This window comes from Archocentrus centrarchus, chromosome 12 (assembly GCF_007364275.1).
Source record: "Archocentrus centrarchus isolate MPI-CPG fArcCen1 chromosome 12, fArcCen1, whole genome shotgun sequence".
Taxonomy (NCBI): Eukaryota; Metazoa; Chordata; class Actinopteri; order Cichliformes; family Cichlidae; genus Archocentrus; species Archocentrus centrarchus.
Genome location: NC_044357.1, coordinates 7,019,903 through 7,035,140, shown reverse-complemented (window position 1 = coordinate 7,035,140; position 15,238 = coordinate 7,019,903). Strand labels below are relative to the sequence as shown.

Genomic DNA, 15,238 nt, shown 5'->3' with positions numbered 1-15,238 from the left:
GAAACATGTATTGTTTATTTTGCTTGAGGTTATAACCTTGAAGTCTAAAAATATATATTCAGTGCTGCTCTTGCAAATTGGGAGACTTATAAGAGCTATAAAAAAAAAAAGTGTCACAATGAAGTGTTGAGCCACCACGCAATAACATTTTTCATTAAATTCTGTCTGCATGAACACCCTGGTGACCCAGGCATGCTACTAAAAACATCTGAAGGCCCAACCACGAACACATCAATATGACATCATCAGTTATTTTCTTGGGACTGACAAAGCTCTTCCAATGATGCAAATGTCATCATACAGCTATTCTCACAGGATGAACAGTACTATGCCTGTATTTTTCAGAATCCCTTTAAACTCACTTCAAGACCATTTAATCCGCTTTAATTAAGCATGACTCTGAAATGTCTTTAAACAAGCAGGAAGGGCAGTCTGTGGGGAATGACATAATACAGTAGCTTGAGAGGAAGTGATGTAGCAGTTGGGTGAGGAAGTGACCATCTACTGCCCTCTGTACCCCTGGAGCCAAACCCATTGTAGCACATCCTGGTATTCACTTCCTGCCTCTATTCACAGAGGAATATTTCCTTGACATAAGCTGTGCTGCAACAAGTTGATGGCCAAGTGCAGTAAGTGTCCTTTCCTAAAGCATCTCATTCTTTAGTCTACACTTCCTCGGGTCTTTATCCTTCATGCTGCTTCTTATTTTACTCATTTAAAGTTCATCCTTCTTTCTAGCCTTAACTGTTGCCTCATTATGTCCCTAGCCCATTTCTTCCCCCTCACTTACTGTGTTTGCTTTTCTTTTCTGGCAGCGGTGGTGGGCTGGCGGGGACATCTGCATTCTCACTGGCAACGTATTGGGAAACAAACACGCCCCCATTTGTCTGAGGCATGGGTGAGATGGGTGTGAAAAGGGGGAATGGTGGTGTAGGATGAAGTTCCTCTTCCGACAGGTTGTCATATTGGGAGGGGAATCGCTCATATAGAACTCTGGACCCTCCGTCAGGGAACGGCGACGTTTGGGTGCTGCGCCGCTTCTTCAGGGGCAGGGCGGGGGGTGCGCTGACGCGGGAGGACTGTGAGGGGTTAGTCTGATTGGACTGGCCGGTCCAATATTCTGACTGCTGGGGTGGGGGAGCGCTGAAGCGTGGATGTGAGGGATGCTGTCCAGGAACAGGGGAAGAGGACTCGCTGTGAGACTCAGGCAGGGGGCTCAGGCACCCTCCCACTGGTATCGGGGGCAGGTTTTCCCCAGCTGACAAGTCCTGGTGGAGGAAGTCATAATCTGGGTCGTAATGATCTGTGTTGTCTGAAAAGGTAAAGAGAGGATGACATTTATTTACATTTCATGATCAGACACCTACCTGTGTTACAGATTTTAACTTTACTTTTCATTTGTAAGACTTGGTTTCCAGTTATCCGCCCTCCTTCGTGTTTTTCAACAACTAATGTGGAAAATATTCAGGAAACCACCCCAAATTATGAACAGGAGTCAATTATAATACCTAATGCAAACACAGTAATTACTTTACAGTTTGGTCACTTTTCTGTCAACAATATGTGCCAAATAATTATGCTATCATTTTAGTACTTTGTTCAATCAGTGTTTCAGATGTATTTTATGCTGCTGAGCTCACTTTTTTACCTCAAAGTTAGAGGTTGTTGACATTAATGAAGCGCCTATTCAAACTAGTGTTTCTGACTTTTCGGCCAACTAAAGCCAATTGCCACCACTTAGCTTTAGCAGCTTTGTAATTTACTTACAAATAATGAATGCTATGCCTCATTAAATTTGGAATGATTCGGCCAGTATTTATTCAGCACTGAACGCTTTGGAAACCCAGCCTCTGGACTTCTTACCAAGCGTCTCGCAGCTGGTGTTCCTAGAACACTGACCGCTGTCCTGCTCCATGGAAGAAAGCTGTTCATCAGATTTGCTGAGCTTCCCCATGCTGCTGCACGGAGAAAGACGCGGAGAGTCGCCACCGTACGAGTGGCTCCCCCCAGAGAAACGCCTCTGAAGGAACTCCTGTTCATACTCCTGTTGTTACAGAGACACTGAATGGTTAGTTTACTTCCTACAAATACATTACAGTGTGTTGAGGATTTTAAAATAAACTAAAGGTATTCTATAATACAGTACTGTGCAAAAGTCTTGAGCCACCCCTAATTTCTTGGTATTCTGTTAGGAAAATGGGAGCTAGGTGCAGTGATTTATTGAAACGTGGAAACAAATGAAAATACAGCAAATAAGGCAATTCTAACAAGCTTGAAAGTCAATATTTGTATGACAACCTTTATTCTTCAGCATAGTCTGAACTGTTGGGCAGCTTTTTTGTCGTTTCTTTAAGTACTCTTCAGGAACAGTTCTCCAGGCTTCTTGAAGGACATTCCAAAGCTCTTCTTTGGATGCTGGCTGCCTTTTGTTCCCTTCTCTGCCAAGATGATCCCACACTGCTTCAATAAAGTTGAGGTCTGGGCTTCATGACGGATAGTGCGCTTGGGATCATTGTCATGCTGAGAAAATGAAGCTGTTGCCAATCAGATGCTTTCCAGATGGTATTGCGTGGAGGATCAAAATCTGATGGAACTTTTCTGCATTCATAATTCTATCAATTCTGATGAGACTCCCACACATCACTGGCTGAAATGAAGTCCCAAACCATGGCAGAGCCCCCCACCATGTTTTGCAGACAGCTAACCTTCTTTGTGACCTCTTCTGTACATACTGACAATGATTAGAATCAAAATTTTCAAATTTGGATTCATCACTCAATAAGACCCATTGTCACTGATTTCCAGTTCAATTCTTGTGTATTTTGGCAAACCTCAGCCTTTTCTCCTCGTTTTCCTTCCATAAGAATGGCTTCTTGACAGCCGTCCTTCCACTGAGACCATTTCTGATGAGGCTTCAGTGATGGATAAAGTGGAGAGCCAGATGCATCTCTCAGGTCTTTGCTGGATTCTTTCATATTTCTTAAGGATATGACTTTCAGATATCGTTTGCTCACATTTTTTAACGACACTGCACGCCACGCTGAGAAATGCCAAGTTTTCAGCTAACAGCTCTTTGGGACTCACCTTGTTGGTGGAAAAAATACTATTTTATTTCCACCAAACTGTGTTATATTTGGCAATTTTTGTACAGTCAACTAAAGAAATGGTAAATGAATGATTCATAGGTGGCTTAGCAAACAAACTAAAAAAAAGGGGCCAATGTCCACAGAAAAACTTACAAGTCTGGGTGCATGGAAGCAAAATATAGAGAAATGAAGGGTGGCTCAAGTCTTTTGCACATTACTGTAGATCACTGGAAGTTAAGACCTCACCTGTCTGTGGTCACTACACGGGAGGCTGGAGCCACGGCTCATTGGGGCGACCACTGCCACTGGTGTAGGTGAAGGGGCTGACTGACGCTTCTTGGGGGGAAGAGCTGGTGGAGGACTACAGATGGATAAACAGAGAACAGCAGAATAATTAAAAAAAAGAAGAATGTTGGATGTTTTGTCTCAAAATTTATAAATTCAATCAGGCAAGCACGCAGAACACACAGTTCCTGACATGTACGCACACAAAAAAACCATGTATATATACATGAGGACACGCATCATCATCCCTCCTCTGCATAGTGAGATGGAAGTGAGAGTGTTGCATGTTAGACTCTCTCCTGCTTGTCAAATCTAAATTCTCTCAGTGAGTTAATATCAGGTCAAAAATGAGGCGACGAGCGAACATAAGCGACCATGACATGGAGGCCAGCGAAAAGACACTTCATAGGGTCAGTCATACATTCTCATGCACTGGGCGGTCTTCTGATTGGATGGTAAGGTCTTCAGGGAATACCCAGGATGACACAAACTTTAGGACAACGCAACCATGCAAACCAAAAGCACTTTCATCCAATCCAGAAGTTTTATGGGGAGGAAGGGGGGGGGGTCTAGGGTGGGATGTTATTATGGAGACAGATGATCCTAAGGGCTAACATACTTCTCCTTCTGAGAGGGTCTCCTTTGGCCAGCCTCGGCACTCAACTGTGCTCTGTTCCCAGAATCCAAAGATGGGAAAAAAAAAATTGACAGACACAGCAGAGAGTAAGGAAGAAAGAGCAACAAACAAATCTGAGTGATTCAGATTTTTAAGGCTAGAGTACGAAAGGTCTGCGAGAAACCCAACAATATTTTAATAGTTAAAAATGAAATAAAACCCAATTAAATTCCATATCATAAAAGCTTCCTTCTGTCCTTTATCTTTTGACCTGAGAAAATTATAAGTTAAAATGAAACAGCTGCAACGAATAAATGTTTTTCTGGCGACAGTACAAATGGTCACAAAATTTTTTCTGTGACCTCTGACCACATAACCTCAAAGCCACCAAACAAAAATGAAGCAACAGGAAATCCTTTGGCTTCCAGGGACTTTACTGCCAAAGCGGGAAGCTTCAGCGAGGTTTGCTAGCTGAGAGAAGCATTAACACTCCAGCCCTTCATTTCTTATACACAGAAAATCCACAATTATGCAACCGCAACTGGAGTGATTTCAGCCTCACCTGAGCTCAGCATTTTGGCTTCAGGAAGTGGGGGGTTTGGGAGGGGCTACTTCCTCATCTGGTACTTCAGGGGCAGCTTCTGCAGGGGTAGCTGCCGGAGTCTTTCTTGAGACCTCCTGCTCCCGATCTATCAGGGGAATCTCCGCTGGCACGCTGCTGCATACATAAAAAGCTGTCAGTGATGGAACTTGCGTAGAGTGTCTGAATGTTGTATTCCTGCGAGCGTGCTCTGTGCTCACCTCTCTGCTGTGATAGCAGGTTGTGCTGGCTTATTAGGGGTGGTAGGTGACGGGTGCTCCTGCTTCTCTATGGTCAGCTTCACCAGTTCCTGTTCACGGACAGACAACACAGCTAGTCTCAGCCTCCTCTATGAAAACACCACTTTAGCACACTGTCACATCATTTCCACCCGCACAGAGCCGTACCTTTACTCCATCCAGCACTGCTTTGATGACATTGGTGACAGAAGCCACATTTTCCTTGTCCTCCAAGTCAATGCCGTCCAGCATCACTTGGTCAGCCCAACGGATAAGGTTGGCCAAACTCTGATATACACGGCTGTGGCAAGAAGACAGCGCCGAACTGTTGACGAGGAGAGGAATTCGGGGAGAAAAGAGGGAAATGAGGTGTGTGGTACAGATATGAAGCACAGGAGGCGAGAGAAGGTGTGGAAAGCAAAGGTGAGGAAGGAGAATGATCCGAGACGACACAACAGTGAAGTGTGAAGAAAGAGAAAAAAAAAATGGGAGAAGGACATGTTAGGCTGGAAGTGAGAAAATCACAGAAACAAGAACACATGACTCATTTTCATCTATCTACCATCTATTAACCAACACATTTTAGGGGGATTTGTTGAAATCGCTCGACTAAAAGCTCGAGGGTAGGAATAAGGCTGCTAGAGCTGACAGGAGAAGCGGGTGTTGTTTCACCCTTTAGCAAATCATACTTTGAGACTTAACACTAAGGTGTGGGCGAATGCCTGTACCAACATGCTGCAGCTGATTCAGAGTGCAGGAATATCCTTCCAGTGTCTCTGCACTAGTCCTACAGTGAGTGGGAGAGAACTGAAGCTATAGGAGTAGGGAGACGAATATGTGGGCTGGACAAGTATGGGGCATAGGTTACGCTGGAGCTGGGGAGATCTAGAGTGATTATAAATACATTTGGCTGACTAGACTTTGTAAAATTAATACAGTTTTGGCAAATAAGCTCTCTGCTTAATCCTCACTGCAGTTACACCCACTGATAGTCTACCCATTTGACTAATATTAGTTCAAATCACTAAAAATAATCTACGTGTAGCCAATGGAAAAGCTTTTTAATCACTAAAATGGCAATTTAGAGATAATATTATCAAACAATATTTACTTACTGTAGCTTATTTGCCAAAAGACATCCAACCTAAAGTTGTAAAGTAACTAGCGTGCAGCAGTGATGGCTGCAACATTGAGCAGCAGCCAAGAGATGGCTGCTGCTCAATGTTGCAGCAACAATCCATCAACTGCTTCTAAACACAGTGTCGTGAGATACAAAATCTGTGACCTCTGACCTCCAGACTTGATCTGTAACGATGGATGAGAAAAGGCACAAAGACAAAGACGGAGAAGTTCCAACATGTCCTGACAGTCCAAACAAAACTGCAGCTAGGGTTACTTTTACAAAAAAAAAAAAAAAAGGATATACCTAAAACCACAGAGGAAATAAAACAACCTGACTCATACTATGGGCTGATATATCTGAAAGTCGAAATGAATTTCTGTTCCACAAAGGTAACACATCAACGGCACGTGACATGGATTTGTACAACTTCAGATATCAAGCATCTTTCTAGTCCAAACATGCAACCAGCTAGTTTACAAACTGCTTTGAGAGGCAAGAATAATAAGAATAAACTGAGAAACGATGCAGTGTGATTTTAATGTAATCTAGAGTGGGAAAAAGACTGCAGACCTTTTTGGGGGGGAAAAAAAAGAAAAAAGGATGCCTTTTTGGCAAAGTACATGTGCTATGATTCACCCGACGTTCTAGGAACAAAACTTTATAATAACACTGACCTACATTTTCTATTTAGTGTTGTACAACACATTACTCACCTGTGGCTGTAATCCGTGCCTCTACCTGTACCAGGGCAAGATCGCTTCGAGCACCTTGCTGGCCGAGCCTGGAAGCATCTCCAGCACCTTCTTCTCCACAACCATTTTGTCCACGATTGTCTTGAAGTAGCGCAGGGCACTGACCACCTCTTTCTCCTGCTCCTCCAGCCTACTAACCTTCTAGAAAACAAACAAACCACCAAACAGTACCTTAGAATGAGACTACAAAGTTAATTTACATAATGCATAAAAAAAAATTCAGGACAATATAGTTATAATTTGATCAGGGATCCGGTGCTACAGTCTGACTACTCCTGTGGTTTGCTCACAGTTCAAAGCACCATCTATCAAGTGATGTGGCTTTGAGTGATCTCAGTACTCCTGCAAAGAGCTCTTTGAGCCTCTCTAGTCTTTCACAGCAGGACTGCTGACGAATATACTCATTACACCAAAAGCCTTAAGAGCTAGCAGAGGAGTTCATTCACGAAGCGGCCCAGTTCATTTCGTGTCTTTATGGGTTTAGACACCTGCTGAAGCACAGCCAGCTGCAACAGCGACTGGAAGGCTGTGGGAACCAGCAGGGAAAACTCATGTGCAGACACAATGGAATACAGGAGCACAAAACATCTGACAGGAAACAATCGTCTAGTAAAGAGGCAAACAATTACACGGAATAGGTGGGAAAGGGATAGATTTCCCACAATACACACATGGTTGCTGGAGCACACACCTTGTTAGTAGGTTTCTCAGTACTTTTGGCTGCTGGCTCGGGCTGCAGTTGCTTGCCCTTCTTGGATGGAGTCCTCTTGATCTTGGGAGAGTGGAACTTGTCCTTCAGAATCATGGTGAAAGTGGACAGATGGGATCGTTGCGAGTCTATGGACAAGAGAGGGAAAACACAGGAAGATGACTGGCCTGATTAATTTTATTTTTTTGGGTGGGTGGGTGGGTGGCACAAGCTCACTCAAATGTTTATATCACTATCACACAGTGGTGCTCAAGTAAAGAGTTGAGCACTACTGTGTAAAGAGTTGAGTACCAGCAAGACACCAAAGGAAAACTGGAATCTTTAAGGCCAGGAGAGCAGATCTGCATCTGCTCTTTTTGCTTTCCAGCAGAAATCTACTGTTTAGGCTCTTCTAGCAGCTCATTATGTGCACAGATGTGAGAAAGACGAAGACGAAGCAGACGAGTGTGCCTGCGCTAGTTAGTGCTAAGATGAAAATTACTTTATGGTGCATTGTAGAGACAGCGGCTTCATAATTGATGAGTAATTTAGCAGAATTCAACTAGTTCACTGAAGAGAGGGTTTAGTTGAGAGGAGCTCCCACTCTGTTAATCCCAGGATCATTTACTGCTCCCTCATTGTGTCCCATCACCTTTTTTGTCTCTCCCTCCTATCTGAAACTGAATCAGGAGATAAATACTAATAACAGCAGTGGGAGCTGGCAGGATGTGGGGTTTTTTTTTTATCAGTGACAAAATTACACCTTTATCTGCTGTAATCTCCCCCTAGCTCCATGGCGGCGGGATGTGGCATTCTGGGGCCATCAGCATAAAGAGGGAGGGAAAAAAAAAAAAAAAACTGAATGCAGAATAGTAATCAACAGCAGGAAAGCGCCACAAACCAGACTTCCAGCGGGGCCGTGCTTTCATCTCCACCATTGATCAACATGCCACGCACATATCCACCCCACTGTTCTATCTCTAATCCTCATCATCCTTTACGCCGAGCGAAAAGCCAAAGTTCGCTGAGGCAGCCAAGGACGACCTTGTGTCTCATTAAAAATGTTGATGAGAACGCCTGCAGTAGCGTTTCCTGAGATTAGGCATGCTCGACCCCTCGGGCTCTTGTTTTTAAACACACATTTTTTAAAGAAAATCTGATCTCAGTGTCGTGCAAAAATAAAGCAGCACTGGCTGTTTTGTGAGCATTAGTAAGTTACTCGTGTCACAGAGAGGATTCAGTAAAGCACAGAGTTGCTGAAAATCTCTGATAAATGCTCATCGCCTTTAATCTGAATTTGACCTAGTTTTTAATATCCAAATAGGTTGAATCAATCATATATAGATGTTTCAACATGTCTGCTATGCCATTTTATGTTGAAAATGCTCTAATGTAACAAAATGTGAATTGTACGAATGCAGAATGTTGTAAACTTCATCAGCTGTTAGGTGTCCATGGAGAGGATAAAACCATGCCACCATGTGACAGAGCTAGCAGTCTTTATTGGTATTTTTGTTGCTTCATTTCACACAGTCAGGGGAGTAAATAACACCATCTAGTCAGCTAGGCAGGATTTAAGAAGAAGGAAGACAAGTTCATCAGACAGACAGACTAGTGACTCGACACAATGAAGCCCCTGCAGAAAGGGACACAACCTTCTCATCTAAACAGCTGTCTGGATTTACACTTTGTAGTCTAGCTGCAGTGGATGATGTAGTCCTTCAGTGCACCAGAACAGAGTCTGAAAAGCATAGCCAGTGGGAGAGGTTATTTTACACCCTGAGGCTGTACATACAGTGTTAAGTCAGTTTTGCCACAAGCCAAGACACTCTCCTGGCAGGACTTCGCTTTACAAAGTGAAGGACTACACGCAGAGGAGTGAATCTGGGAACAAACGCAGGTGACTGTGGCCCCAAAATGCTGCGCCCTCTCACTCAACTGCAGCTTACACAGGCCCAAAAGGAGTATGTGAGAGTTTACAGCTGCAACTCGGCGTCCCAGCCCCGGAGCAGAGAAGCAGTGACACGAGCACAATGAGTCACCGCTATGATCGATACAGCTGGTCCCTCAGACACCATCGCAGTCCCCGAGGCTCAGCTGTTTATCATGCTCACTGGGCTGGTTCCACGAATCCTCTTCTCCCTATTCACTCCTCGACCACGTCTTTTCCTCTTTAGTTCTGGGAGCAGAAAGAACTGGAAGTCTGGCTCAGCATGAAAATGACATCATCAACAGACAGAAATGGACAGTGTTAAAGTAAGCGACCGAGAGAGAGAGACTGCGAGAGAGGGGGGGGGGAGAGCACAGTGAAGTGCTCTGTTACAGTCATGTAGTCCTCCCAGTATCCACCCTCCTGACTTCTGCAAGAGAGTGGGCAGCCCGTCCTCCAGCTCTCCCCAGCTTCCTGCCTGTTGCCGGCCAGAGTTATGAGCTGGTGATGTCATTGGTTGTAATGTCTCAAACTGAAACTGACGACTCATCAACTAAACAAAACAGTGAAAGAAAATTTTTTTGCACGTAAACCCTTTTTGTGTGGTAAAATGGGAAGTTGCGTAGACACTCCCACCACTGTCATCTTCTTATACTATTAGAGTGAGGCAGCCTCTAGAACAGTGAACCAAAATCTGACGCACTGACGGGAGAGACCATCTTCCAATTCATTTTTACTAAGTTTCATTTCTTTACTCGACCAGCCAAGCACCATGAATAGACTGAATGGAAGTGCATTTATGCAATTAACTTTTGAACAACATGAGGCACTGTTGGATTCATTTGACTGAACAAAATTCAAAGCATCCCATGATGCACCTTATTAGATTTTCTGCCACTGAAATTTTTTACATAAAAAGCAAAATATTTTCTTCCAGCCTCTGTTTTCTCCAGTTTTTATCTATATTCATGATCTTAAGACAAAGACAAAGTCAGAGTGTGTATTTTTGAGTTTTAAAAGCATCTGAGTTGGGTCATGTCTCACTATCAAACCAACCTTGGTACATGGACCCAGGACCCCATTATGAGAAAGAAAAAAGTGTTTTGCTTTCATATCAAAGTAATTGGTGCAAATGCCATATTAGATTTTAATGAAGGCTTTAAAAAAATTCTCACAAAGCCACAATTCGTTCCAGCCTTCAACATATCAAACTAAGCAAAAGTTACCACATGGATTATTTGTTTTTTTTACTACTTTAAGACTGCTTTGAGAGACCAAGAGGCTTAAAAAGAAGGCTTGAGACTTAATTTGTGATGCTTGCCCTTTGTTGATTTCTACTTGTGGCTTTCATGCCCTTTTTAGAAAAATCAGTTAAAAAAAAAAAAAAAAGAACCAAACAAACCCAAAATAAAACAGCAGCAGCAGCGCCTGACTGACAAACATCAAAGTGTGGTTAAACTTCCAGAGAGTTCGGTTTATCTCCTATGCTGTAAAATGCTCCAGTCCCATGAAGAACTGAACCCAAACAACCCCCCAAATCCTCACGTCACACTGCAAACTCACAATTGTAAAAAAAACAAAAAAAAACCCCAAAACAGCGTGATGACCACAGTGGTAAAGCCTTATGACAAAGTTTGCCTTTCTAAGTTGGCACTGGTAGCAAAAATCTAAGTCTGTAGGATATGAGAAAAAAAAAAAATCACATTGTTAAGACTAAATAGTGAAGGATTTAACAAGTAAACATCTTTTGGCAATTCTTACACTCCTCCAACACTCTGCTGCTCTTACAGGCCTTGGGGACATTTAAAGCAAACACTTCAGACTGAACAACTCTTGAACAAAGCCTGGGAGAGTTCCCATACAACTCTGCGGTGTAACAGAGTCCCCGAGAGCTTTCCAGTTGCTGAATTGTCTGAAGGCTTTGTTAGACAATAAGCAAACATAAACACACACACACACATACACACACACACAGGGTGTAAATTTATGGGTGCTTCTGGCAAAAAGTGGTGAGTGGATGCAATATACCACAAATTAATTTTATGTATATTTCACCTCTGATTTGCTGGGACTGAAAAGACCTCTGCATTTAATTCTGCTGCCTTAAGGCAATGCACAGACACCTGCTGTCCAGGAACATTTCATATAAAATAAAAAAATACTTTATTTAGTATCCCAACAGGAAAGGCAGCCAGTCCAGGGTTTTCTCAACCTCAACACAGACCCATAGGATGGAGCACAACCCCCCCGGGCTAACAAGCTTCTGTATCAGTGTGATTAACATCTTAAAAAACTGTCTGAACTCGTGTTACTTTATAAACATGAATGGAGGTTTTTCCCTTACAGACTGTCATAATTTCGGTCCACTTTGCCAATGTGACTACAGTTAAAAATCTTACCTTTAAAATATAACTGCAAAATTTAGCACAAATCACAAGGCAAATATGATCAAATTCCCACAAATAAATGTATTTTTTTTTAATAAATAAAGCCTTTGCACTCCTGACAGGCTGTCAGACAAGGTCTTTGAAATGCTGCCTCCTAATAAACTGAATATTATGAAACTGGGAGGTTTATTTTTATCTCCTCTTCCTATTTATAACACAATATCTGAGTAGGAACAGGTTAATTTTACTGCTGCTATAAATGGCAGTCAGTATAGTGTGAAAAACAAATTTATGCAACAACTGGTTAGTCAACAATTATTTGTTTTGGAATGAACTCTTATTATCAAAAAAAAAAAAAAAAAATCATGATCCCTGTTGCTCATCATGATGACCGGTGCCATATGTGTTTGTCCAGGCCTGACAGGCTGGCAGATTGATGTGGTTCTTGTTCAGTACAGGTGTGATGAACACAGGACAGCTGGTGGCCCCTTCTCACTGGCCCTCGAGCCTTAGAGTAAGAAGAAACGGGCTAGAAAGACATAGATGAGGATGTGCTTAAGGTTACATGCACAGCTGTCACCTCCTGCTGAACCCCTTCAGTGAGGAGCTTCTCAGTGAAAGTGTGCCCAAACCGTACCTCTGTGAACGTGTTTAGCCTGTTAGAAGACTGCAACGAGAGTCACAAAGGTCACTGTGGCAGCTGTTCAGAAGACAAGAAGCTATGGGGGAAAAACTGATCTGAAAGGAAGCACACGCACACTTACGTGATAGAAAATGTCTCTCCAAACAACATATAGGAGAAGAATGGACTACAAAAATGGAATCTTTTCCTGCCCTCTACAGACTGCTTCAGAGATAAAATCCACAAGTATATACACACAGATCCTGTACACTGGACTCATTCAGTCCATCAGTGTGCTAACATGCTTTTAAGTTTATCACAGCATTTCTGTTATACACATTTTGCAGCCAGGTCCCACAGTACCAATAATGTTAACTTGATTTGCTAGCTAGGGCATCTTTTCATCTGTCTGGGACAGTCTTGATAAATTCAATAAACTCTCATCTGACCAAACTGCCACTGGTTAAAGCACTACATCAAACAGCCTTATTAGACTGATCCATTATTTTTGGAAGCGGGGGAAACAGACTAGTGAAAAACATCCCTATGTTTTCACAACTGTGAGCTTACCCAAACCTAATGATGACTGCCAGCTTACTAAATGTCTGAATTTGCTAAACCTTTGCTGAACCCAGTCACACAGGCCTAAAGACTGGTTGGCAACTGCATGGCAGCCACCAGTCACTAGGGGAAAATGTATATTCCTTGACTGGTTGGCGAGTGGTTGCTAGAGGTTGTTTGCAGTTGCTAGGTGAACCTGATTGCAAAGAGGGAAGAAGCGCTGCACTGAAAACCTCCCTAGGTCGCTGGCACAGTAGTAGGTCTGTAGTGTGTATGTTAGACGCTAAGTAGTTGTGAAACTGTGAAGCCTGCAATGCAAACTAGAAATGGAGATCGCTTGCTAGCAACCAAAGCAATCACAATTAGTTTTTGGTGCAGCACTCTCTTTGTGACTGATTTCACCCGATGACAACCTGCATCCCCCAGCAACCACTTGCTAAGTGTTTGGGAAAGAAAAAAAAAAAAAAAAAAGTCACATTTTTCCCAAGCGACTGGTTTAGCTCGCCAGGTTGAGTAGGAGACCCATATGCCGTTGTAGAGGCCCAGGTTGAAATCTGCCCCTGATGTAGAGAGAAAAAAATCTATCATAACTATGCTTAACAAAAACTTCCTCCTCAAATTGATGCACAATTAATCCAACTTTTTTTTAAGTTATAGCTATAGTGTTCTTTTCAAACAAACATTTCAAACAACATTCCTCCTTGGCACAGAAACCTGCCATGTGGGATAGGCAAATAGCCAGTTCATTGTTTATAAGTGACTCTGCATGCAATGAGCCCTTGTTTGCCTATGAAAATGACAACACTGTGAGTGAACTACTGTCTGCTTCATTGTAGAACAAAAAAGCAAGACCTGCTGTGGAGCAAGAGTTGGGGGATGCTAGCTTGAGGCACTGAAGATGAACAGCAGGGAGGAAAAATGGAGAGGAAAGAGAAAAATTCAACAGGAAATATTTAAGTGCTTAGTGAATTATTTATTCTCTCCATTGTAGTGGTAACTTCCTGCTGGCTGTGTTCAGTTTTCAAAAGGAATCCTCTTTATATCCACAATTAATATGCAGCACTATAGGATACTCCAGGCTCTCGGGTGGGTTGCGTAGGCGTGGGTTGCAGGTCAAGCTACAGTCCAAGGATGGCAGAGATAAGAGGAAGGCCTGATATGTACAATACTGTGTGCAAAAGTCTTGAACTACCACTCATTCTTCAACTTTTGCTAGGAAAATAGGAAGTAGGTGCAGTGATTCATTAAACATACACAGAAATGAAATATAAACAGCAAAAACAGAGTTTGTACAATTCTAATGAGCTTGAAAGTCAACATTTGGTGTGACCGCCTTTATTCTTCAACACAACTTGAACTCTCTTAGGCAGTTTTCTTGTAGTTTCTTTAAGCAGTCTTCAGGAATAGTTCTCCAGGCTTCTTGAAGGACATTCCAAGCTCTTCTTTGGATGGTGGCTACCTTTTGTTGTGTTCTCTGTCAAGATGATCCCACACTGCTTCAATAATGTTGAAGTCCGGGCTCTTGGGAGGCCAATCTGTTGTGTGTATATGTGTGTTTTTTTTAAATCCAGGTACTGCATTTACAGTGTGTTTGGGATCATTGTCATACAGAAAAAAACAAAGCTGTTGCCAAATAGATGCTTTCCAGATGGAAAGCACGGTGGATCAAAATCTGACGGTGCTTTTCTGCGTTCATACTTCCAACACCACTGGCTGAAATGCAGCCCAAACCATGACAGAGCCTCCACTGTGTTTTTCAGATGGCTGTAGGCACCTCTCCCCAAACCTCTTCTGTATACACTGATGACAATTAGAATCAAAAATGTCAAATTTGGATTCATCACTCCATCAGACTTGTTGACACTGATTTTCAGTTCCATTCTTGTGTAATCTGGCATACCTCAGTCCTTTCTCCTTGTTTTCCTTCCTTACGATTGGCTTCTTGACAGTAACCCTTTCATTGAGACGATTTTTGATGAGGCTTCAGCACAGAACAGATGATAAACTGAAGGGTCAGAGGCATCTCTCAGGTATTGTTTCAGGTCTTTGCTGGATTTTGTCTTATTTCTTAGGGACGTGACTTTCAGATACTGTTTATCTGCTCTAGCTAGTTTTTTTTTTTTTTTTAGGGCTGCCACATCATCTTCTGTCCTCCACCTCTCCAGCTTCCTCAGTTGTTTTAAGGACACACCGCACACTATCCTGAGATATGCTAGGTTTTCCATTAATAGCTCTTCCTGCTGCACAAATACTTTTTTATGCCCATCAAACTCTGTTAATCTTTGGCATGTTTCATAGATTCAACTAAAGAAAAGAGAACAAAATATGTGTTGTTGCGACAGGCTGCTAGGAAGAAAGTGTCTAAAGAT

The 15,238-nt window shown here is 42.6% G+C and overlaps 1 protein-coding gene across 1 annotated transcript in view; it reads right to left on the bottom strand.

The window, feature by feature from the left end:
• Positions 1-15,238, bottom strand: part of rapgef1b (Rap guanine nucleotide exchange factor (GEF) 1b) — a 38,301-nt gene that overhangs the window by 13,606 nt on the left and 9,457 nt on the right. The window contains 8 exon segments of the mRNA XM_030742190.1: positions 791-1,312; positions 1,864-2,044; positions 3,333-3,447; positions 4,550-4,705; positions 4,789-4,877; positions 4,975-5,135; positions 6,648-6,822; positions 7,373-7,518. Of these exon segments, the coding sequence (XP_030598050.1) occupies positions 791-1,312; positions 1,864-2,044; positions 3,333-3,447; positions 4,550-4,705; positions 4,789-4,877; positions 4,975-5,135; positions 6,648-6,822; positions 7,373-7,518 (1,545 nt within the window).